The sequence below is a fragment of the Malaclemys terrapin genome, chromosome 1 (assembly GCF_027887155.1).
Source record: "Malaclemys terrapin pileata isolate rMalTer1 chromosome 1, rMalTer1.hap1, whole genome shotgun sequence".
Lineage (NCBI taxonomy): Eukaryota > Metazoa > Chordata > Testudines > Emydidae > Malaclemys > Malaclemys terrapin.
In genome coordinates, this window is record NC_071505.1 from 297896733 (window position 1) to 297921651 (window position 24919).

The window sequence follows — 24919 nt, forward strand, 5'->3', positions numbered from 1 at the left end:
TGGGTACCAGCATTTTCAGAGCCTAGGGCCAAGACTTCCTAGGTCTTTGATTTATAAATCCAGATACCCACAGGAAAAGGGACTGATTCCAAGATAGGACTTAAAATTTTCTTTTAAAAGATTGCAGGAGGAAACTGTTTCAAGCTGACATTTTTGGTTCTCTTATTTCCATGAGAACTCTTAAAGTAAACAGGGACTATTTGCAATGAAAAATCAGGGCATAACTAATTGTTACATATATAAGAATATATTCAGTTTGGTTTTATATTGTAGGTGTTTAGTGATTATCTTTATGTAGGTAGAGTTCTTTTCAGATGCTTGTTTAAATATGACAACTTTAGATTTTTTTTCCCGCCTTCATGATAAATGTTTTTTATTAGACCAATTAAGACAATGTCAGTTCTGCCAAGTGAGGACTGCAGAATTAGAAATTAGAATCCTGCAAGCCTAAAACAGGCTTGATCCACCACTTGTTGAAGCTTCTGGCAAAACTCCCATTCACCCCAGTGGTGCTGGATTAGTCCTATTGTCTAGTATAATAGGCCCCAGTGAGTTAATCACTTAAAAAAGAGGAATATATTGAGTAGTTGTGATACCATAGAAATAAAGGATTGTTTAAAGGACGTGGTGAAATAACAACACAAAATGTTTTGGCCTGTGCAATATAGACAAAGGGTTACTTGAGAGTTAGGGGAAACTGGAGCCAATATGAATAAAAGATGAAGTGGTGGGAAGGGATATATAATTATGGTTCTGTAATATTTCCACTTTCCTTTTCACTTTAGCTAGCCTCCCTTCACCTATTATTACCAACCCTGTGCTTTTGTATTTTGAGAGCTTCTTACTATTTGCTAGACCAGGGGTAGGCAACCTATGGCACGCGAGCTGATTTTCAGTAGCACTCACACTGCCTGGATCCTGGCCACCGGTCCGGGGGGCTCTGCATTTTAATTTAATTTTAAATGAAGCTTCTTAAACATTTTGAAACCTTATTTACTTTACATACAGCAATAGTTTAGTTATATATTATAGACTTATAGAAAGAGACCTTCTAAAAGGTTAAAATGTATTACTGGCACGCGAAACCTTAAATTAGAGTGAATAAATGAAGACTTGGCACACCACTTCTGAAAGGTTGCCGTCCCCTGTGCTAGACCATTCCTTATTCTTTCATAAATGTAGGCTTGGATATGCTAGAAATTTCATCAACTTGAATCTTGCCATATGTCACCAGAAGTAATGCTTGAACAATTACTATACTTTCTACAGTCCTGTTTTTTGTTTTGTTTTTCAGGAATATTTTGGGAAAGCGATTATCTTTCTCTTGGGCTAACTTCCAGCAGGGACCATAAACTATTTAAGGGCAACCAGCTTTAATGATAATGAACTAGACATTTTGTCTGCTGCTAGCCAGCTGCCTCAAAAATCAGTGCTGGTCAAATAAGTTCTCTGAAAAAATTGTTCCTGCTGAAATTTAGTGCTTTAACAAAATTAGACATCAATTCATAGCATGACAATATGTTTGTTATGTGCAGACCTAAGCAAGGTGCTATGAACGGAATAATAATCTTATCTAGGTTTTCATACTGTGCTCATCACTCTATTATCTGAGTACCTTACAATTTCAACCAAATGATCACAAAGGGAGAATTTTGTTTCCTTATTGCAGACTTTTGGATTATATTGCTTTTGGCAGAGGAGATGATAAGCAGAGAGATTGGTATGAAGGAAGCATGAGCAGGGACTTGGGGGGGGGGGGATAGAAGAGTTGGTTTCTATTCTTGTTTCTGTCTGTAACTTCAGCTAAATCTCTCAGTGAATCAGTTTACCCAGCCATAAAATGAGTATAAAACCTCTGTCATGGGGTGCCTTGAAGATTACTTACTGTTTTTAAAGCATTTTTATATCACTGGATGAATGGCACTATAGAAGTACGCAGTATTATGAGTAAAGTATATTGCCAGATCTTCCAGACCCTTTGAATAACTATGAAAGAACTAGATTATGTTTTCTTAGGTACTTGTGACTAAATTAGAAAAAAAGTCTTATTCATAGAGGAAAAACTTGGTGAAACATTCACTAATATAAGGTTTTTCAGATGTTAAACATAGGCAGCATGAGTGAGGCGTTGATTTGAATGCTGGGAATTCAACAGAGCCTCCAGTGGAGAAAGACTTTTTACAACATAATTCCTCTAGTCTCAACTGCTCAGTCATTATTAAAATTATTTTACAACTTCTTTACTGAAAGGGAAAAGGGGTAACTGAGTGTGGCTTATCACCCATTTCACACAAAGTGCTCTGATATTACGTTACATCTGTTCTCGGCTGCAGAGTAGTCGGCATCTTAAGAGACCTATGTGGAATGAGCTGGTGGCCTTAGTCCTTTTCCTAGTGCACATGACCACATCAGCCACCCCTTGCTGGCATGAACTGGGATTGTTGTTACCAGAGTGATCAGACAGGCCAAGGGCTGAGTTGGCAAGAAAGACTGAGTTATTTTCTAACCCCTCTAGATTAGGGTTGAGGCATCTCACCCGAGTCTTGTCCCTGGAGAAGTGTGAGACCGCTTGAATGGCTGCTGCTTGTGCTTTGCCATTTAGTGTTGTTAGAACTCCATAACGTCAAGTGAGATTTGAGAACTAGACCCCAAAACAAACAAACAAACAAAAAAACTTTTACAAGTACTAAAACGTGGGTGGTCATCATGGCTGCATAAAGAAACCACATGTCCATCAGTTTCCAGGGGGAAAGAAATGACCAATGTTAGTAGCATATATCTATGCTTGGGTTGTCTAAGTCAGGATGATGAACATGGGTTTGAAAGGTCTTGCTTTATTACTGTAACACTTCACTCTATGCTTTCCAGAAAATTGTCCAAATTACTAGGCAAGTGTTTATCTAGCTTTCTGAATGTTTCTGACAGCACTCCAGATGGCAGTCTGCCTTTGAAGCTTAAAACACCCTGGACCAAGACTAGCATGTGGAAAAGATTTTAACTTATGTTGATCAAAATAGAGAGGCTTTCACAATGAGTGAACCTGGGAAAGGGGGGAACTCAGAGGAATTGCTGGATAGTTAGATGAAAGTTACCAATTGCATGATTTCAGTATTTGGGTGAGGCAAGAAATACTCAATGTTTTTGGATGCTTTATCTTCCTAATCATTTGAATAATATAACTGTTAAAGCCCAAAACTTTTTTTTTGCATATTTTCAGACAAAAATACAAAATAATGTTCATGTTCTTATAACATGCCCATCACCATAGTATCTGAGTGCCTGAAAGCAGAAATATTCTTTACATATAACAAATATTGATAGATTTAAGCAGATTGAGAGAGAGATGTAACCCAGGCAATAAGGACACTAGTTTTAGCAGTGACCTTAGGTACATGGGGTCAGTTCATTGCATAAAACAGAAGGAAGAATTTGTTTTACTCTGCAATGTCTTTCTGCAAGAAGGTAATTTTATTAAGTATCCATTTCTTAAGTGCCCTTCATAATAGTATCTAAGTGCTCTCTGTAAATCTTGAGTATGAGGAATATTCATAAATGCAGTAGCTTCAGCTTCATATCTACACTGCAAATGTTAGAGGCTGCTGCTCTGGCTTAATTGAAGCATTTTATTGCTATGTCTTCAATTTTACACCTCCGCTCTAAGACGGTTTTCGAAGATTCTTCCCCTGCTACCTTCCCACTCTTAAACAACAATAAAAACAACATCTGCATTAGTCAAGCATGGGGCTTACACTTAAGTAAATAAATCAATGTTTATAAGCACCTAATAGAAGTGGCCTGATTTTTCAGAGGTGCTGAAACTCATGGATCTCAGTGCTTTTAATGGGAGCTGTGGTATGGTGCCTCTGAAAATCAGGCCACTGATGTAGGCACCAAAATGTGGTTTTCGGTGCTTAACTTTTGGCAAGCGGGTTTGAAAATTTTGGCCATCATGCTTTGAAGAGTCAGTTTAAATGGTCATTGTGTTCTGGTTCTAACGTGTATCCCATCTGACTTATTCTCCACACCCACACACCCAGCATAAGGCACAAAACCAGAGGAGTTCAGGAGAAGACAGGGCCAGGCCATTTGGCTGAGGACTGGTGGAGTTTGCATGGTATTGGCACTTGGCATTGAGATCCCAGACCCCCTGCCAGCTGTCCTTTTCTGTGTGTTTGTTTTTCCCCTAGGAGAGGAGCGTTTAACTGTAGCATTTACTTTGAAGTAGATGCTGGAGACACACATTTAGTCCTTGGACCACCTGGATCATGTGGACTAAAAATAATTCTCAAACAGTTTATCCAGGCTGACTTCATTTGGAGTAGGGGTTGCTCTCAAGGTGGGAGGCTCGGACTGAGGAAGACTCAATACTGAGTTTGTACTGAGAAGGTTGGTTGCAAATGTAAATGTCTGAAACACAGGGATAAAGCCTCCATAAGAACGGCCCCACTAGGACAGACCAAAGGTCCATCTAACCCAGTATCCTGTCCACCGACAGTGGCCAATGCCAGGTGCCCCAGAGGGAGTGGACCTAACAGGCAATGATCAAGTGATCTTTCTCCTGCCATCCATCTCCATCCTCTGGCAAACAGAGGCTAGGTACACCATTCCTTACCCATCCTGGCTAATAGCCATTAATGGACTTAACCACCATGAATTTATCCAGTTCTCTTTTAAACACTGTTATAGTCCTAGCCTTCACAACCTCCTCAGGCAAGGAGTTCCACAGGTTGACTGTGCGCTGCGTGAAGAAGAACTTCCTTGTATTTGTTTTAAACCTGCTGCCTATTAATTTCATTTGGTGACCCCTAGTTCTTGTATTATGGGAATAAGTAAATAACTTTTCCTTATTCACTTTCTCCACATCACTCATGATTTTATTTACCTCTATCATAGCCCCCCTTAGTCTCCTCTTTTCCAAGCTGAAGAGTCCTACCCTCTTTAATCTCTCCTCATTTGCCGGCCACTGCCAGCTTCTGGCAGGCAAAGGCTGAGGACACCATCCTGGCTAATAGCCATTGCTGGACCTATCCTCCAAGAATGTATCTAGTTCCTTTTTGAACCCTGTTATAGTCAATAAGGAGTGAGAAAGTTAAACTACTTTGTCTCTGCTTGAATCCAGCTTCTGCCCCTGAGGTTCTGAGCCCCGCCTGGCCCAGTTGTGCTGAAATAGGCAGCGTCGGGCTAATAAGCTGCCCGGCCGCTTAGGGGCTGGGTGTGGGATCCAGCTTGTCCTAAGGGGGTCGGTGCACGGGCCAGCAAACTCTTCGGGGCTCGCTCTGTTCGCCGAGCTCGCGCTTCCTGCCCGCTGTCCCGCTGCAGAGGCGTGAACCTCCCTTCCCCGCCCCGGCAGATCCCGGGCAGGGCGCCCCCGCTTGGGCTTCCCGTCTCCGTCCCGCGCCCCACGGCGTTTCCCGCTGCTTCGCCCGGCCAGGGGAGCGCCGCGTAGCGCCGCGCTGCGGGGGCGTTGACAGGGCGATGCCAGTCAGCCACGGGGAGGCGCGCCCTGAGCCCGGGCGCGGGACTAGCTCCCCTCGGCCTGGGCGCGTCCCACAGGGCGGCTGCTGCTGAGCCAGGCTCCGCGGGAGAGACGCGCAGATGTCTGGCCACGAGAGGTGTCCTTCCCTTCAGGTAAGGGCTTCCCCAGGGGCCAGGCCCACAGCCCGGCCCCCTCCTCGCCCCTGGACTTGGGCTCCTGGCGGGCGCCTGGCGGGGTTTGCAGACCATTGCTCTTGACAGGGCAGTGGGTGGCGGGGATGCGTCTGCTCCCCTTCGCTTGGACCCTGCGCTGAGCGCTGGAAACGGGCGTCTGCTCCTGCCCTTCGGCTGTGGTGTGGATGGCAGCAGCTCCGGCAGGATCTGTGTCCTGCCGGTCAGCAGCCCCCGGTCTTGCGACAGTGTTGTGGGCTGGCTGGCTCGGTGCATGCTCCTAACAGGGACGTGCCATTCCTGCAGCAGTTTCCCCAGGCAGAAGGGACCCGGTTCCTGCACACAACTACCTAAACGCTGGTTGTTTCTTCTCGGTTCTCTTCCCTGGGGCTCCAGGCTGCCTTTTTCAGCCAATGGGACAGATCCTGCCTTCAGCGGCACCGGTGCAACCTCATTCATTTCTGTGGGATTGTAGCAGTGTCACTGTCAAGAGAATTGTCAATAATGCACACTTCTACAGACCTTTACTTCTTCATAGTAATGAATTTTAATTAAACCAATACTTTTAGTCATCTTTTAAAAATTTCACATGAAAATATTTCCAATATCTTGATGCAAACAATCATATTGACTTTTTTTTTTTGTATTCCCTTGGCTAATGTTTGTGCTAGTTAAAAATATAACACACTGCATTTCTCTAACACCTTTTTTCCCAACCTCAGTTAGCCTTTCCACCACTCCCTACCTTAAAAAAAAAAAAAAAAACCCAAAAACAAAACACTTCTTTTTCACACATATACAGCTGTGCTCTCAAGTACAAAAGTTCCTTACAGCAATGGGACCTGCAGAAAAATGTGAGAATGCAGCTATTTGTGGTTAAAATATTTTAATGTTACAGCATAGAAAAGATAATCAGGAAATTTAGTGTTAGCCCAGCTAGTCCTAACTTCTGCTGACCAACAAATCTCAATGCACACAATATTTGTACCACTCTTTATCCTTCATCCTTTAGCCATTGGATCTTCTTTGAAAATGTGTTATGAGAAGTGCTCTGATATGTACCTGTTTAGTCACTGAGAAGCTTCGATAACCCTGCTAGTTGAAAATTTATTACCAGCCTACATGGAAATGCACCAAAGGCAAAACAAGATTTCCTCTACAGTTGGACTCTTGTTTTTACTGAGCATCGCCTCTCATTTAAACCTCTCATTTAAACCTCCCGAGACTCAGGAGATTTGTGTTCAAGTTCTGTCAGAGGCTTCTTATGAAACCTTGGGCAACTCACTTAGGTCTAGATCCTCAAAAATACTTAGGCTCCTAACTTCCATTGGAATTAATAGAAATTAGGAGCCTAAACACCTTTGAGGATTTGATCTGAATCTCTGTACTTTAAATCTCCATCTGTGAAACTGACATACTTCCCAAAGTGTTGTGAAGATCTTCATTAATGTCTGTGAGATGACCAGATACTTCCATGAAGGGAATCATAGAAGTACCTAGATTGATAAATATGTACATTTTAACACACAGCACTAGTTAACCTGTCCTCACATGACATTATAGACATATTGCCTGTCTACATTTACTGGCAATTCTGGGTCTCTGTTTTCCTCCATCTCCAGAGTCTCAGACTGCCTGCTTACAGGGTCACTCTGAAGGTCAGTAAGCCCCAAATTTGATCTGATTGTTTTTTCTTATCCATTTGCAAAGTCCACATATTAGGGTGACCAGATGTCCTGATTTTATAGGGACAGTCCTGATATTTGGGGCTTTGTCTTATATAGGCACCTATTACCCCCCACCCCGTCCCGATTTGTCACATTTGCTGTCTGGTCACCCTACCACATAGTGTTATGTTTACAGAATACATGATGGTGTATAGTAGCACAAAGGCTCTATTGGCATGGATTTGGGCTAAGTTATGGGGGTTGTCCAGAAACAGAACTCATCAGAACTCTATACCCCCACATGTGTTGTTTGTTTTTAAAAATGTCCTTTTTAGTTCAACATTAATTTTATTGGTACTACTTTTTTCTTATTCTTTTGCCTAAAATTTGTCAATGTTTCCTTATGCTCCCCCATGGCCAGCTCCAGGCACCAGCTAAGGAAGCAGGTGCTTGGGGCGGCCAATACAAAGGGGCGGCACCTCCTGGTCTTCGGCGAGAATTCGGCAGCGGGTCCCTCAGTCCCTCTCTTCTTCTTTGAGCTGCTGCTGAAGTGCTGCCGAAGAGGAAGAGAGGGAGCGAAGAACCTGCCACCAAATTGCTGCTGAAGAATCAAGTGGTGCGATTATCAAGTGGCGCGATAGAGCTCCGCCGATCAGTTTTGTTTTTTTTTTTTGGCTGCTTGGAGCGGCAGAAAAGCTGGAGCTGGCCCTGTGTTAGTGTTATATTCCAAGCTGTTTAGATACCATCTTTTTTGTTACATGGCCAGAACAGTGGGGCCCCAATCCATGACTGGAATCCTTAGGCGCTACTGTAATACAAGTAATAAAAATAATTCATATAAATTCCAATATCCTTAGTTACAATGTACCAGCCTTGGAATAAAAAAGGGGGAAAAAGAATAATACATTTTAGAAACCTCAAAAACTATTGAAAATACTGTCCTGTACAGTTCAATATAACTAAAAATTCACATAAAAAATAAAATCACTAGAAAGCCTAGAAATCATGGATCCATAGATTCTAAGTGATCACTGTGATCATCTAGTCTGACCTTCTGTGTAATACAAGCCATAGAACTTCCCCACGATAATTCCTACAGCATATCTTGTAGAAAAACATCTTATCTTGATTGAAATCATTTTTCCATTTTCCTCTACGTGTTTCTAATGTTTGTGGTTTGTGATTGTTCAGACTCTGGACCAGATTCTCAGTTGGTATAAATCAGTGTAGCTCAACTGATTTCAGAAAAGCATCACTAATGAGTGGAGTCCAGGAAGAATTAAATAGCACAGAAAAGATTTTAAAAGGGAAAGAAAAGAAATCCATAAGGGTAAACGCTTGGATGCTTGAATTCCAACTTTGATGCCACCAAAGGCAATACAGTATATTTAATTTTTGACATTCATTATTTATTCTTGCTTGGAAGTTCTTCCAAATCCCTTGATAATTCATTCCTCACAGCAGTCCTTCAAAGGAAATCTCATCCATCCATGTGATCTCTAAACTAGTTAGAGACGTCCTGAGGCTGAAGGTTGCTGGCTACTTGCTATACGGTGCTGAGCACCCTAGCCATACTGATGTCAATAAGAGCTCAGCACTTAGTGAGATTAGGCCCCAAATGGTGGAAGCAGATTTTACCATCTTTGTAGTAATATCTTTCTTACACATGGCATTTCTAGTGTCATCAATGTCTTTCAACTGAAGATAAGACTTCTAATTTGAATAAAACCACATACAATAACAGTGCAAAATTGTCTTGCTCATACGTCCAACACTGATCAGCTTTTGATAAAATATGATGCCACCTAGACTACTCTGTTTATAATAATGAGTTGGGGGATTATATTAGAAGATCTGAAATTCACAGCAGGTGTTAACCCTTAGGAAATCAGCTAATCCTAAAGGCAGTTAAAGAAATAGTGGTTAAAAATGATTAATCACCTTTCCTGAAGTACAGATAATACAGATAAGTAGAACTAAGAGACTTTAAAAACTATTATTTTATTTTCACTATTTATACTGTTTGCATTCTTTTCATGTTGGGCAATATAAAGGAACTTGCCAGCCAGTTTCATACTTGTGCTGATATAGAGTTTCTGGCTGATTTCACTCACAAGTTCTCAAGCACTAGTAAGATGCTTCAATGTTTAGGTTGCAAAGACGGCTGAAGAAAGTTTATTAACGAACAAACATTAAGGACACTGTTTTTCACCGGATTTAAAAAAAATCCTGGCAACATTTCTGTGGGTTTTAGATTTTGTAAAACTTTATTTTCCCTGACCATTTTTATTTTTTTCCTGACAGTGTCCCTGTAAAAACTGGCCAGTTTCCTGATGAGTTGCTAGGGGGCACTATTGTGTGGATGAAAGAGCTGCTGCGGAGGAGAGGCCTAATCATGAGTCTTGAGAGGAGCCAGTCCAGACTTGACTCTATTCACTTGCCTGTCTCCGGAACCCCTCACATCCTCCAAGCCTGTCTGCCCAACGTGCCACTCCTCTGCCCGCTTCTTGGTCCCACCCTACTCCTGAGGCCAAGAAGTTGCTGAGGACAGGGAGGCACTGGCATAGTGTCAGCATCACATCTGAGCAGAGAAGCAGGAGGGAAGTGGCTGATAGCTCAGGTGAGATGAATGGATCTCTTTGTCTATTGCAGAGGAGGGGTGGGGTTTCAAAGCTTCTCAGGGTGAGTAGAGGGGAGCAAGAGAAGATTGGGGATCTGAGAGGGAGGAGGAGGGTGAGCACTTGCTGTTGGGAGAAGTGTGGGAGCCACCAATACTGCTGCTCCCCCCCTTACCACTGTAGTGGGTCAGAATTGTGAGAGTGGAAAGCTGTTGCTTTAAGTCAAGTTCATTTTATAACCTTATTGAACTAAATCGTCAAGTAGTGTTCATTAAGTATCTGGTTAATTATTAAAGGCCCTTTATTAAGGGAAGTGTAGTATATAATCTGCTTTATGTGAAGCCTTATGTTCCTTTACAAAGAGGGAATATTTGCTGCATAATATAATGATTCACCTACAGAAGCTTGTAATGAACAGGTATTTGTGCCATCACACTGGCTCTTGGATCTTTGGCAGTTGCTGTAAAAACAGATCTGGAAATTAAAGGAATCCACTGGGTGGTACAGAGTTTTCTATCTGTTTTGTATAAAATCAGTAGAGTCAGCAGCATTACTGTGAAACAAGAGTCCTGTAATTTTAAGTGTGTGGGAAAACTCATTTGAATAGGTGCAAACAGTCTATGTACATTTAGCAGGCTGTGTCCCATAAGTCCACTTGACTTAAATATACTAGTCTGTCAATATTTGCACCAGGCTGAGAGGGGAGAAAAAGATGCAGTGAGCAATAAGGGGAGAGGATTGAGGAATGCGTATGGAGCCAGAGAGGGAACAGGAAGAAATGAGAGCAGAGATGTAAATAGGTGTAGGATTGAAACTGAAACTCAGAACTTGAAATGTGAGACTGCAAGCTCTTCACTACATTGAGTTTTTAGCAGTTTTCTCAGTTGGTCACCAACTACTGATGCTCCAGCAGTGTTAGCAAAGGTGAGAACGCTAGTATAGACCGCATGCAAACATTTAAATCACTATATTGAAGCCTTCTCTGAGCAGATCTGGACAAATCAGTGTAAGCACGCTGGCACTTGATCTACACTAGTGCTTCCACCAGTTGAGCAGCATTGGTACTAGGCCAATGGTGGGAGAATTTCTAAAATTCTCCATGTAGGTACAGCTTAAAACAGTAGCTCTGAACCTTTCCAGACTACTGTACCCCTTTCAGGAGTCTGATTTGTCTTCCATACCCCCAAGTTTCACCTAACTGAAAAACTACTTGCTTACAAAAGTTAGACATAAAAATACAAGTGTAAGAGCACACTATTACTGAAAAATTGCTTACTTTCTCATTTTTACCATATAATTATAAAATAAATCCACTGGAATATAAATGTTGTACTTACATTTCAGTGTATAGTATGTAGAGAAATATAAACAAGTCATTGTCTGTATGAAATTTTAGTTTGTACTGACTTCGCTGGTGCTTTTTATGTAGCCTGTGTAAAGCTAGGGAAATATGTAGATGAGTTGCCATATCCCCTGGAAAACTTCTGCGTACCCCCAGGGGTACACGTACTCCTATTGAGAATCACTGTCCTAAAAGACTGGAAAGGATTTAAGGAGATGATTTTATCGGGGAATGTTGAATAGATGAAAAGGGGAAAGGCTTGCAGCGGGAAGGCCAGAGAAGAGAAGGTTGCAATTATTATTTATTATTTGCATTACAGTAGCACCTAAAGTCCCCAACTAACTTTGGGACACTCATTGTGCTAGGTGCTGTGCATATGCTTAGTAAGACAGAATCTTTGCCCTGATAGGTTTATAAGCTAAATAGACAAGACAGCCAAAGGGTGGGACAGGAAACAGAGGCATAGAAAGATGATGATAATAATAATACCTACCTCTTATCTAATGATTTTCATCATTAGATCTCAAAGCGCTTTGCACAAGAGGTCAGTATCCACATTTTACAGATGGGGAAACTAAGGCACTCATCACCACCACCCCTATCCCCAAGACAGACACACACACACACTGGAGTCACTCACAGCCACTCCTCACCTCCGATGCACATCTTCCCCCCCCCAATACACTGGAGTCACTCACAGCCACTTGTCCTGTTCTGTTCATTCCCTCTGAAGTATATGGCATTGGCCATTGTCAGAAGACAAGATACTGGGCTAGACGGACCTTTGGTCTAACCCAGTATGGCCATCCTTATGTTCTTATGATAGGAAAGGAGGAATTGCCATACAGGACCTATAGTCCACCTCATCTGGTATCTTGTCCCTGATGATGGCCAGTACCACATGTTGCAAAGGGAAGTGCAAGAATACCCATAATAGGCAGTTATGGAATAATCTGCCCATAGGAGAAGTTGTTTCCTAACCTCTGTCAGTTAGCAGTGGATTTATGCCTTGAGGCATAAGGCTTAATTATCACTGTATAATCTGCCTGCTCTCTAATATAACTGTGGATGTTCTCACTACCTATATCAATGTCTAATCCTTTTTAGAATCTTAAGGCCTTGACTCGGTGATGATTACATTCTTCAGACATGTGTGGCTTTATTATCATATTACCTTTTACTTATTGCTTTGCCAAGCTGTGCATGCTACTATTAATCAGTCTCTCTGCTGGGTAAGAGAATGTGGAGGAATGATGGACATGGGCAGGGCCGGCTCCAGCATTTCTGCCGCCCCAAGCAAAAAAAAAAAGCCGCGATTGGCGGCGGCAGTTCAGCGGCAGGTCCTTTGCTCCTAGAAGGAGTGAGGGACCTGCTGTCCCCAAATTGCCGCAGGTGCTGCCCCTCTCCCTTGGCCGCCCCAAGCACCTGCTTGTTAAGCTGGTGCCTGGAGCCGGCCCTGGACATGGGGAACACAAGAGACAAAACTCCTCTTTGTTAAAGTCATTGATCTAGAACATATCTTGTCGATGTTAAATGAACTCACCGTTTTTATGATTACTGACAAATTGAATGGTCTGCATTGTGACAGAGAGACTTAAAACTGTCATCTTTGTGCTCTTCCCCCATCTATTGGTTGTATCTACCTGTTTTCATAGAATCACAGAATTATATTATAAACTCTATTGAGCCAGAAATCATTCTTCATTGTGTTTGTACAGTATCTAGCATAGTGGGGAAGACACCATTATAATGCAAATAATAATAATTGCCTTGCTTTGATAATAGTGCCTTTTGGGAAGGTCTTATCTTTTGGATTGATTGTAACATCCTTTTCAAACAAATTGTTGCTGCTGCTATCATAGTCCTCCTCTACTTATTTTTACTATAAGCTTCATGGAGATTTACTTGATGCACTTTAAAACAAAATTGTGATTACTCTGATCTATATAAGTGGAACGAAAATAAAAAATATGCATTGTAGGATGAATTTTCAAAAATGGCATCTATAATTGTGGCAAAATCAACTGCAGGTGAAACTGACAAAATTTAGACTTAAAATATCTGATATCACCAATAAAATAGATGGGGAAAATGCCAAACCTTAGCACCTTCCCCCTGTGATCAATATCAAAGATCTGCAAACAAATTGTAGATCTAACAGTGATTATTAAATATATTGATAAACCTGAACCAAAAGGGCAGTTTGAGAATCAATGACAGATTTGTATTGATTCATTTTTGTGCTAATGAGGATTCTCTTAAACACAAACAAAACAGTTAACAGAAAGTGAAGTTACTGATGGTTTTATATATGCAAGCACTGGAATAAATTGCCTAGGGAGGTTGTGGAATCTCCATTATTGGAGATTTTTAAGAGCAGGTTAGACAAACACCTGTCAGGGATGGTCTAGATCGGGGATCGGCAACCTTTGGCATGCAGCCCGTCAGGAAAATCCGCTGGCGGGCCGGGACATTTTGTTTACCTGCAGCGTCTGCAGGTTCGGCCGATTGCAGCTCCCACTGGCCGTGGGGGCTGCGGGAAGTGGCGTGGGCCGAGGGATGTGCTGGCTGCCGCTTCCCGCAGCCCCTATTGGCCTGGAACGGCGAACCGCGGCCAGTGGGAGCTGCAATCGGCCGAACCTGCAGATGCTGCTGGTAAACAAACCGTCCCGGCCCTCTAGTGGATTTCCCTGACCGGCCGCATGCCAAAGGTTGCCAATTCCTGGTCTAGATAATACTTACTCCTGCCATGACTGCAGGGAACTGGAGTAGATGACCTCTCGAGGTCCCTTCCAGTCCTATGATCCAATGAACACTAGCAATAATCCCTCAATACCTATGTGTGCAGAGGTCAGAATCCATGTTGTATTCTCAATTTTAACCAATTTGTATTTTATGTTAATTATGTTGCTTTAGCACAGCGGTTCTCAAACTGTGGGTTGGGACCCCAAAGTGGGTCGGGACCCTATTTTAATGGGGTTGTCAGGGCTGATGTTAGACTTGCTGAGCCCCAATGCCCAGGGCCTAAGAGCAAGGGCTTCGGCCCAGGGAGGCGGGACTTGGGAATTTGGCCCCCACCCTCACCCGAGGCAGCAGGGCTCGGGCAGGCTCAGGCTTTGGTTTCCCCTCTTGGGGTCATGCAGTAATTTTTTTTGTCAGAAGGAGGGTCACGGTGCAATGAAGTTTGAGAACCCCTGCTTTAGTGCATCCAGATCCTTATGTAAAAGCTGACTACAGCAGTCATTGCAATGGGATTGCTATCCAGGCCTTAACAGGTTGGTTGAAAGGGTAAAGCGAAAAGAGAATCTCATTGTTCTGATACAGGAACTGACATTTGGGAGGTGAACTTTGTTATATTCTGAATTGTAGCCATGCATGTCTAGGTGCACTGGAGAGATGTAGCTGATTGTAAGGTGGATAGAAGAGGAAATGGAGATATTGTTAAATAATAATGCATTAATTATTTGTCAAAAGTTTTTCAACTAATGCTCAGGTTTTTCTTTTGTGAAGCAAATTCAACAGGGTTCTAATTTTTTTAAGTTTTAATTTTCAGGTGTTCTTGAAAAAAGTGCGTGTGCTTTGGGGGTGGAAAAGGACATGAGGAATAAAAGGACCTGGGAGCCCACTGATCAGAATGAAACAGATGTTGAAAGATTTTTCAAATCTATTGTTAGTTGTGCTCTGTGATTATGGTGAGTATTGTAACTCTAAAAGGAGTATTGTAGATATTTAACTAAAGTCATTTAAAAACGTTAATGTGTAGTGGTGTTAACAGATGATCTGGTGCATTGGGAACATACATAGAATCCATCTCAGGAGTGCCGAGAAATATAGTCTTGGACTTGTGAAAAATTTAAATGACTTAAATAAAGGTTGTATTTGTATCAGAACAGAAAGAGGACCTTTTCCAGCTGTGGATTTGTTCAGAATAAGAAACAGAATATACTGATCATATTTCCGTGGGTATCAGCAAGCAATCCTGGCTGCCATCAGTAACTAACTGAGCAATGTTATATGGCAAACCTTCTAGATCACTGTATTTCATATAATTCAAAGGAAGTGGGGGAATGTAGAGCAATGAAATTTTTTTCCAATGCACCTAAGTGATGTAGGAGCCTAAATGCCAGTTTTCAAAAGTAACAGGCACCTAGGTGCTTAAAAAACATTGACTTTTCAGAGAGACATGACTTACTAAGTGTCTAACTCACTTTGAAAATGGGGTTTAAGCTCCTAAATCACTTAGATGTTTTGAAAATGTTATCCCTAACATTTAAATTAAGTGAAGTTGGTATTTTGACTCAGTAAGTTTTCAAGCTCAAGCAAGAAAATTAAGCCATGCATTGCCCAACCTTCATGTACAGCCTTGAAAAGTTTGGAGTCTTGATTTAGTTTGCTTCTATGTATGTGGTGTGGTAACAAGCTTCACACTGGCCAAAAAGATAAAGACCAGGTATAAATGGTGCAACATTCACAGCTATTTGTTCTCAAAATATGTGCGAAAAAAACTGAATTACAAACAGTTATTAAATACTGCACCTGCCCCGTTACAGAAACCCACATCTTTGCTCCCAGCACTATGACAAAAGATCAGTTCTACATTTAACAGGCCTTTCAATTGTAATAGTTTGGGATGTAATCTAGCTCACAGTAGAAATGGGGATGTTTGTTTTTTGTGATGGCATGTAGCTGTCAACTCCCTGTCATTTTAATCAGACAAGTTTAACTCGAAATACAAACTTAACAATACAGTATTGAATGAGAGACACAGTGAAGGTAAATGATTAATCCACATATGTCTGGGTGAAATGAAATATTACAATGTCTACAACTTTTGAGGGGACAACCATGCATACAAACATTACCTAGTTAACCCACAAACGTAAAAGCCATGATTCCCACACTAAATGGAATTTTGTTCAATCAGTCTAATTACAAGGGGAGGCTAGGGATGCTAAATCCTCATGATAACATTTTTATCATTTTAGCTCTTGTAGTGACAATATTTCTAATATAAAGAGTACTCCATGGTCCAGAAAATAACTGCCAAACAATTTTGTATATACACTCATTTGATTTATGGTCACACACATCTGCTTTTACCCATCTTTTCACCCATCTGTTTCCTTCCCATCTCTGTACGTCAGAAGTACATACTAAAAATACCTGTATAATCTGGAAAATTACCTTGCAGTAAAATAAAATATTCTTCTTAAACCTTATCATCATTACTAAGATATACACTTTTTAAAAATCTGACTGCCAGTAAAATACTGATAGCTGAGAAGCCTAGTTGGATTTAACCATAATTAAAAAAAAAATAGAATAATGCCCAGAAATACAAAATTATTTTCACTTTTAGGAGAAAAAGCTCTGATTGCAATAGCAGCCAATTCTTGCAGTAACCACACTGGCAGGTCACTGGCATCACAACCAGGACCCACAAAAGGCTGAAAACAACCCAAGGCAGGCTATCCATACTCTTGGGACCAATTTCTGGCTAGTGATGCACCCACATTCATACCAGAAAGCAGCAGCAGTATGCAATGGAAGTTGGCCGCCCATATTCTGACCCTTCCGAAAGTCATAAGAACGTAGGAACGGCCGTACCGGGTCAGAACAAAGGTCCATCTAGCCCAGTATCCTGTCTACCGACAGTGGCCAATGCCAGGTGCTCCAGAGGGAGTGGACCAACAGGCAATGATCAAGTGATCTCTCTCCTGCCATCCATCTCCATCCTCTGACAAACAGAGGCTAGGGACACCATTCCTTACCCATCCTGGCTAATATCCATTAATGGACTTAACCACCATGAATTTATCCAATTCTCTTTTAAATACTGTTATGGTCCTAGCCTTCACAACCTCCTCAGGTAAGGAGTTCCACAAGTTGACTGTGCGCTGCGTGAAGAAGAACTTCCTTGTATTTGTTTTAAACCTGCTGCCTATTAATTTCATTTGGTGACCCCTAGTTCTTGTATTATGGGAATAAGTAAATAACTTTTCCTTATCCACTTTCTCCACATCACTCATGATTTTATATACCTCTATCATATCCCCCCTTAGTCTCCTAGCTGAAGAGTCCTAGCCTCTTTAATCTCTCCTCATATGGGACCCGTTCCAAACCCCTAATCATTTTAGTTGCCCTTTTCTGAACCTTTTCTAGTGCCAGTATATCTTTTTTGAGATGAGGAGACCACATCTGTACGCAGTATTCGAGATGTGGGCGTACCATCAATTTATATAAGGACAATAATATATTCTCAGTCTTATTCTCTATCCCCTTTTTAATGATCCCTAACATCCTGTTTGCTTTTTTGACCGCCTCTGCACACTGCACAGACATCTTCAAAGAACTATCCACGATGACTCCAAGATCTTTTTCCTGACTTGTTGTAGCTAAATTAGCCCCCATCATATTGTATGTATAGTTGGGGTTATTTTTTCCAATGTGCATTATTTTACATTTATCCACATTAAATTTCATTTGCCATTTTGTTGCCCAATCACTTAGCTTTGTGAGATCTTGTTGAAATTCATCACAGTCTGCTTTGGTCTTAACTATCTTGAGCAGTTTAGTATCATCTGCGAACTTTGCCACCTCACTGTTTACCCCTTTCTACAGATCATTTATAAATAAATTGAATAGGATTGGTCCGAGGACTGACCCTTGGGGAACACCACTAGTTACCCCTCTCCATTCTGAGAATTTACCATTAATTCCTACCCTTTGTTCCCAGTCTTTTAACCAGTTCTCAATCCATGAAAGGACCTTCCCTTTTATCCCATGACAACTTACTTTACTTAAGAGCCTTTGGTGAGCAACCTTGTCAAAGACTTTCTGGAAATCTAAGTACTCTATGTCCACTGGATCCCCCTTGTCCACATGTTTGTTGACCCCTTCAAAGAACTCTAATAGATTAGTAAGACACGATTTCCCTTTACAGAAACCATGTTGACTATTGCTCAACAGTTTATGTTTTTCTATGTGTCTGACAATTTTATTCTTAACTATTGTTTCGACTAATTTGCCCGGTACCGACGTTAGACTTACCGGTCTGTAATTGCCGGGATCACCTCTAGAGCCCTTTTTAAATATTGGCGTTACATTAGGTAACTTCCAGTCATTGGGTACAGAAGCCGATTTAAAGGACAGGTTACAAACCTTAGTTAATAGTTCCACAACTTCACATTTGAGTTCTTTCAGAACTCTTGGGTGAATGCCATCTGGTCCCGGTGACTTGTTACTGTTAAGTTTATCAATTAATTCCAAAACCTCCTCTAGTGACACCTCAATCTGTGACAGTTCCTCAGATTTGTCACCTACAAAAGTCGACTCAGGTTTGGGAATCTCTCTAACATCCTCAGCCATGAAGACGGAAGCAAAGAATCCATTTAGTTTCTCCGCAATGACTTTATCGTCTTTAAGCGCTCCTTTTGTATCTCGATCATCAAGGGTCCCACTGGTTGTTTAGCAGGCTTCCTGCTTCTGATATACTTAAAAAAAATTTGTTATTACCTTTGGAGTTTTTGGCTAGCCGTTCTTCAAACTCCTCTTTGGCTTTTCTTATTACATTTTTGCACTTAATTTGGCAGTGTTTATGCTCCTTTCTATTTGCCTCATTAGGATTTGACTTCCACTTTTTAAAGGAAGTCTTTTTATCTCTCATTGCTTCTTTTACATGGTTGTTAAGCCACAGTGGCTCTTTTTTAGTTCTTCTACTGTGTTTCTTAATTTGGGGTATACATTGAAGTTGGGCCTCTATTATGGTGTCTTTAAAAAGCACCCATGCAGCTTGCAGGGATTTCACTTTAGTCACTGTACTTTTTAACTTCTGTTTAACTAACCCCCTCATTTTTGCATAGTTCCCCCTTTTAAAATTAAATACCACAGTGTTGGGCTGTTGAGATGTTCTTCCCACCACAGGGATGTTGAAAGCTATTGTATTATGGTCACTATTTCCAAGCGGTCCTGTTATAGTTACCTCTTGGACCAGCTCCTGCGCTCCACTCAGGACTAAATCTAGAGTTGCCTCTCCCCTTGTGGGTTCCCGTACCAGCTGCTCCATGAAGCAGTCATTTAAAGTATTGAGAAATTTTATCTCTGCATTTCGTCCTGAACTGAAATGTTCCCAGTCAATATGGGGATAATTGAAATTATTATTGGGTTAGTGAGGGCTCTGTCAGTGTATGACCAGAATATTCCTATTCTTATACAAAGATAGGGAAAGGACACTGTGGGCTAGTCTCGGTCAAAGTGACCAACCCAATGACAGCTGCCCCCAGTAAAAGCAGAGTGGGTGCCAAGCTCTGAAGGCAGCAGCATCGCCAGCAGCAGCATAGAAGTGTGGGTGGCATGGTATGCCACTCTTACTTCTCTGCTGCTGCTGGCGGCGGCACTGCCTTCAAAGCTGGGTGCTCAGGCAGCAGCCACTGCTCTCCTGCCATCCAGCTTCAGGCAGTGCCGCCACCAGCAGCAGCGGAGAAGTAAGGATGGCAATACCATGGCAATACCCCCTAATATGCTTGTGATCCCCTTTTGGGCTGGGGCCCCAAATTTGAGAAATGCTGTGGAGAAATCACACACTTTTTGTGGGTTGGTCATGGCATGAATAACAAATTTCACGGATGTGTAACACATTCACAAAATTTGCTATTTATGCTGTGATCAACTCACAAAAAATGTGTCATTTCTCCACAATTTAAGTAGCCCCCTAATTATGATACAGTCTTTAATTATATGATCACATACCTTTTTTTCCACCGGACCCCTGACTTATTCAGTGCACAAGTTGGACCTACGCTGGGAATGAATCAGGGTTGTGTAGTGAATGAGGCTATTTTCTGTAGGACCCCTTCCTCATTGTTTCAGAAGTTTCCAGGTGTGTAGTGAATGAGGCAGGGAATTCCAGGAAGAGAAAGGGTAGAGAGTTTCATGGATAAGGCAGTTGAATGTTGCCCTGGAGAAGTGGAGTCTATCCCTGTTTCTTCCACAGAGTTTCTTTGTGATGCTGGGCAAGTCATGTAAGCAAAAATTCTCACAGGTGGCCAGTGTCTGTTCCTCACTTTCGGAGTGCCTGATTTGCCAAAGTGCTGAGTGCTCACAACTGCAACTGAGTCAATGGGAGCTCTGCTCTGGACATATAAAGGGCTATCAAATGCTAATTATTCTGAAACATCAGACAGTAACCTTCTGAAATTGGACATCAACATTTAGCTGACACCTTTGACAATATTTGCCTTTAAATCTGTGCCTTGGTTCCTTCTGTGTAAAATGGAGATAATACCACCTCACTTCACTAGAGTATTGTGAAGATAAATTCATTCATGTTTGTAAAGCACTAAGATACTATGATGAGAGCACCATAGAAAAGCCCATGAGGAAATGAATAATTCTGTATGATCAGTGTAGGGTTTGGATGCTATGCAGTAAATAAGGCCTGGGACTACACATTGAATGATGGGGATAAAAGGAAATATTCAATAATTACCCATTCAGTGAGCACCATCCATCCAGGGCACAGAGTGAAACACGGTCATGTGGAGAAAATAGTATATAATCATATAATTCAAGACTGTATCAAAATGCATATGCTCAATGGAGCTGAAGGGAGGTTGCACAGGCAATCTTATTTCAGACATATCCTAACTTTTGAATGCTTAACTTTGCAACCTTAGTGTTCTTCCAACATTGTTTTTTAATGTAATTATAAATAAGGCTAAGATTTTGTCACGGATATTTTTAGTAAAAGTCAGACTGGTCACGAGCAAAACAGAAGCCATGACCTGTCCCTAACTTTTACTAAAAATATCCCTGACAAAATGGGGATCTGCAGATCATAAGAACAGTCATACTGGGTCAGACCAAAGGTCCATCTAGCCAGAGGTGAAAGTAAGCCCGTCTGGTCCGGCATGGCGTACCGGCAAGAGCCAGTACACCGTGTTGGACCGCACCGGCTTCCGCGGCCGGGATTAAAAGGGGTCTGGGCTCCCCGCAGCGGCGGGGAGCTCTGAGCCCTTTAAATCCCGCCTGCAGCTCCGGTGGCAGGGCTGGGTCTGGGATTTAAAGGGCTCAGGGCTCCCCGCAGCCGCTGGAGCCCCGAGCCCTTTAAATCCCAGCTGGAGCTGCGGTGGGGATTTTAAGGCGCCCGGAGCTCTGCGGCATCCAGAGCCCCAGGCCCTTTAATTTGCCCATGAGCCCCAGGGGCTCCCCCCAGCCACCTCTGCAGCTGGGAGCCCCGGGTTGATTTAAAGGCCCTGGGGCTCCCAGCCACAGTCAGTGCCACAGGGCCTTTAAATCTTGAGAGCCCCGGCCTCTTCCGGTTGAGGCCACACCTCTTCCGGTTGAGGCCACGCCCCCTCAGGACTCTGGCAGTACCGGGAAGTCCTGTAAGTTACTTTCACCCCTGCATCTAGCCCAGTATCCTGTCTTCTGACAGTGGCCAGTGCCAGGTGCCCCAGAGGGAATGAACAGAACAGGTAATCATCAAGTGATCCATCCATTGTCGCTCATTCCCAGCTTCTGGCAAACAGGAGCTGGGGGGGTCCCTCGCTGTCCCAGGCAGCAGAGAGCTCAGGGGGTTCCCCTGTGCTGCCCAGCAGAGGAGCCCTGAGCTCCCAGTGGCAGGGAGCGGCAGGGTGCCCCTGCGGCAGCTGGAAGCTGCAGGGGCTGCCAGAGATGGCAGAGGTACCCCACAGCTTCCTACCCCAGTGGGCGGCAGGGGACCCTGCAGCTCCCAACCACTGCAGGCTGAAGTCACAGAGCCCACTGGAAGTCACAGATTTTGTGACTTCCACAACCTCCAGGACTAAATTACAGCCTTAATTACAAACACATACTGCAGATTTTAAAAGTGTGAAGTATTATTCATTTATAATTAATACTTTGCACTTCTATAGCACCCTCCATCCAAAGATCTCAAAGCATTTTACAGATATTAGCGAAATAAGTCTCACAGCACAGCACCCCTGGGAGGCAGATAAGTATCATTCTCATTTTTCAGATAACTTCTCTGTGCCTCAGATTCCTCAGTGAATTGCCTGCGGTCTCACAGGAGAATTATAACAGAACTGGGATTAGAACTGTGATCTCTCTAGGTCCTGTGCGTTAGATACTGTCTTTCCCTGCTAGTCAAAGCATGTTTCAGAATAATTTGGGAACTTGCACAAGCATGGTCATGCCACAATTAGATGTAAAGTAAAACCACTCAGTTTATAATGAAATGACGTCATTTCGACATGCTGCACCGCATCTTAGACAGGAAAAAATGCTGCAGTTACCATTGCTATTATTTTCAGCTCTTTCACTCCTCAAGCACCTCTGTGATGCAAATGAGTAAAATAAAATGAATTTTTCAAAGAGACCTTATTAAGGGAACAAGAGCAAACCACTGCATAGGAAAGATGGGAAGTACGGCAAGAGACCACTCCGGCTTAATCAGGAGATCTTCAATGATTTGAAACTGAAAAGAGAGTCCTACGGAAAGTGGAAACTAGGTCAAATAACAAAGGCTGAATGTAAACAAATAACACAAGTATGTAGGGACAGAATTAGAAAGACCAAGGCACAAAATGAGATTAAACTAGTTATAGACATAAAGGGTAACAAGAAAACGTTCTACAAATACATTAGAAGCAAGAGGGAGACCAAGGACAGGGTAGGCCTGTTACTCAACGAGGGGGGTGTGGGGTGGGGAAATAATAACAGAAAATGTGGAAATGGCAGAAGTGCTAACAGACTTTTTTGTTTCAGTTTTCATCAAAAAGGTTGGTGGTGATTGGACGTCTAACATACTGAATGCCAATGAAAATGAGTTAGGATCTGAGGCTAAAATAGAGAAAGAACAAGTTAAAAATTACATAGACAAGTTAGATGTCTTAATGTCACCAGGGCCTGATGAAATACATCCTAGAATACTCAAGGAGCTGATTGAGGAAATATCTGAGCCATTAGCAATTATCTTTGAAAACTCAGGGAAGACAGGAGAGATTCCAGAGGATGGGGAAAGGGCAAATATAGTGCCAGTCTATAAAAAGGGAAATAAGGAGAACCCGGGGAATTATAGACCAGTCGGTTTAACTTCAGTAACTAGAAAGATAATGGAGCAAATAATCAAGCAATCAATTTTCAAACACCTAGAAGATAATAAGGTGATAAGTAACAGCATGGATTTGTCAAGAACAAATAACGTCAAACCAACCTAATAGCTTTCTTTGACAGAGTAACAAGCCTTGTGGATGCGGGGGGGAAAAGCGGTAGATGTGATATATCTTGAGTTTAGTAAGGCTTTTGATACTGTCTCACATTGACTTTCTCATAAACAAACTAGGGAAATACAACCTAGATGGGGCTACTATAAGGTGGGTGCATAACTGGTTGGAAAACCATAGTTATCAGTGGTTCACAGTCAAGCTGGAAGGGTATATTGAATGGGATCCTGCAGGAATCAGTCCTGGGTCTGATTCTGCTCAATATTTTCATCGATATAGATAATGGCATAGAGCATATACTTATAAAGTTTGCTGACAATACCAAGCTGGGAGGGGTTGCAGGAGCTTTGGTGGATAGGAATAAAATTCAAAATGATCTGGACAAACTGGAGAAATGGTCTGAAGTAAATAGGATGAAATTCAATAAGGACAAATGCAAAGTACTCCACTTAGGAAGGAACAATCAATTGCACACATACAAAATGACAGCCTAGGAAGGAGTACTACGGAAAGGGATCTGGGGGTTATAGTGGATCACAAGCTAAATATGAGTTAAGACTGTAACGCTGTTGAAAAAAAAGCAAACATTATTCTGGGATGCAGTAGCAGGAGTGTTGAAAGCAAGACACAAGAAGTAATTCGTCCACTCTTCTCTCCACTGATAAGGACTCAACTGGAGTATTGTGTCCATTTCTGGGTGCCACATTTCAGGGAAGATGTGGACAAATTAGAGAAAATCCAGAGGAGAGAAACACAAATGATTAAAGGTCTAGAAAACATGACCTATGAGGGAGGATTGAAAAAACTGGGTTTGTTTAGTCTGGAGAAGATTGAGGGGGGCCATGATAACAGTTTTCAAATACATGAAAGGTTTTTCACAAGGAGCAGGGAGAAAAATTATTCTTCTTAACCTCTGAGGATAGGACAAGAAGTGAGAGGCTTAAAATGCAAAAAGGGAGGTTTAGGCTGGAATAAATTTCCTAAAACTAAAAACTTCCTAAATGTCAGGGTAGTTAAGCACTGGAATAAATTGCCTACGGCAGTTGTGAAATCTCCGTCATTGGAGGTTTTTAAGAGCAGGTTAGATGAACACCTGTCAGGGATGGTCTAGATAATTCTTAGTCCTGCCTTGAGTGGAGGGGACTGGACTAGAAGACCTCTTGAGGTCCCTTCCAATGCTACACTTCTATGATTCTATGAAAGATTTGTAAACTAGCAGTATGAAAGGTGGCTTCAAAAAGCATCATATAGTATTGTTAATTTGTATAACCTGAGTGGTATTTTCTACACTTCTGCTTTAAGAAATTCCAATTCTATTGTTTTCATTATAGTAAAAGTAAGTGGAACAGCAGCAGGACATTGTGAAGCTGGGGGAGATTTTGATTTTGAGTAAAAGATAAAGAAGGATAATTCAGAATCAGGACCTCAAATTACTTTTGC

General features: G+C 42.1%; 1 protein-coding gene across 2 annotated transcripts in view; it reads left to right on the forward strand.

Annotated features, from left to right (window-relative positions):
- Positions 1 to 5437: 5437 nt before the first annotated feature.
- THSD1 (thrombospondin type 1 domain containing 1) overlaps positions 5438 to 24919 on the forward strand; it is a 36443-nt gene continuing 16961 nt past the window's right edge. For both annotated transcript variants that reach the window (XM_054015213.1, XM_054015214.1), the window contains exons 1-3: positions 5438 to 5628; positions 9618 to 9933; positions 14827 to 14965. In XM_054015213.1, the coding sequence (XP_053871188.1) occupies positions 14908 to 14965 (58 nt within the window). In that variant the 5' untranslated portion in view covers positions 5438 to 5628; positions 9618 to 9933; positions 14827 to 14907. The remainder of the gene's footprint in view (positions 5629 to 9617; positions 9934 to 14826; positions 14966 to 24919) is intronic.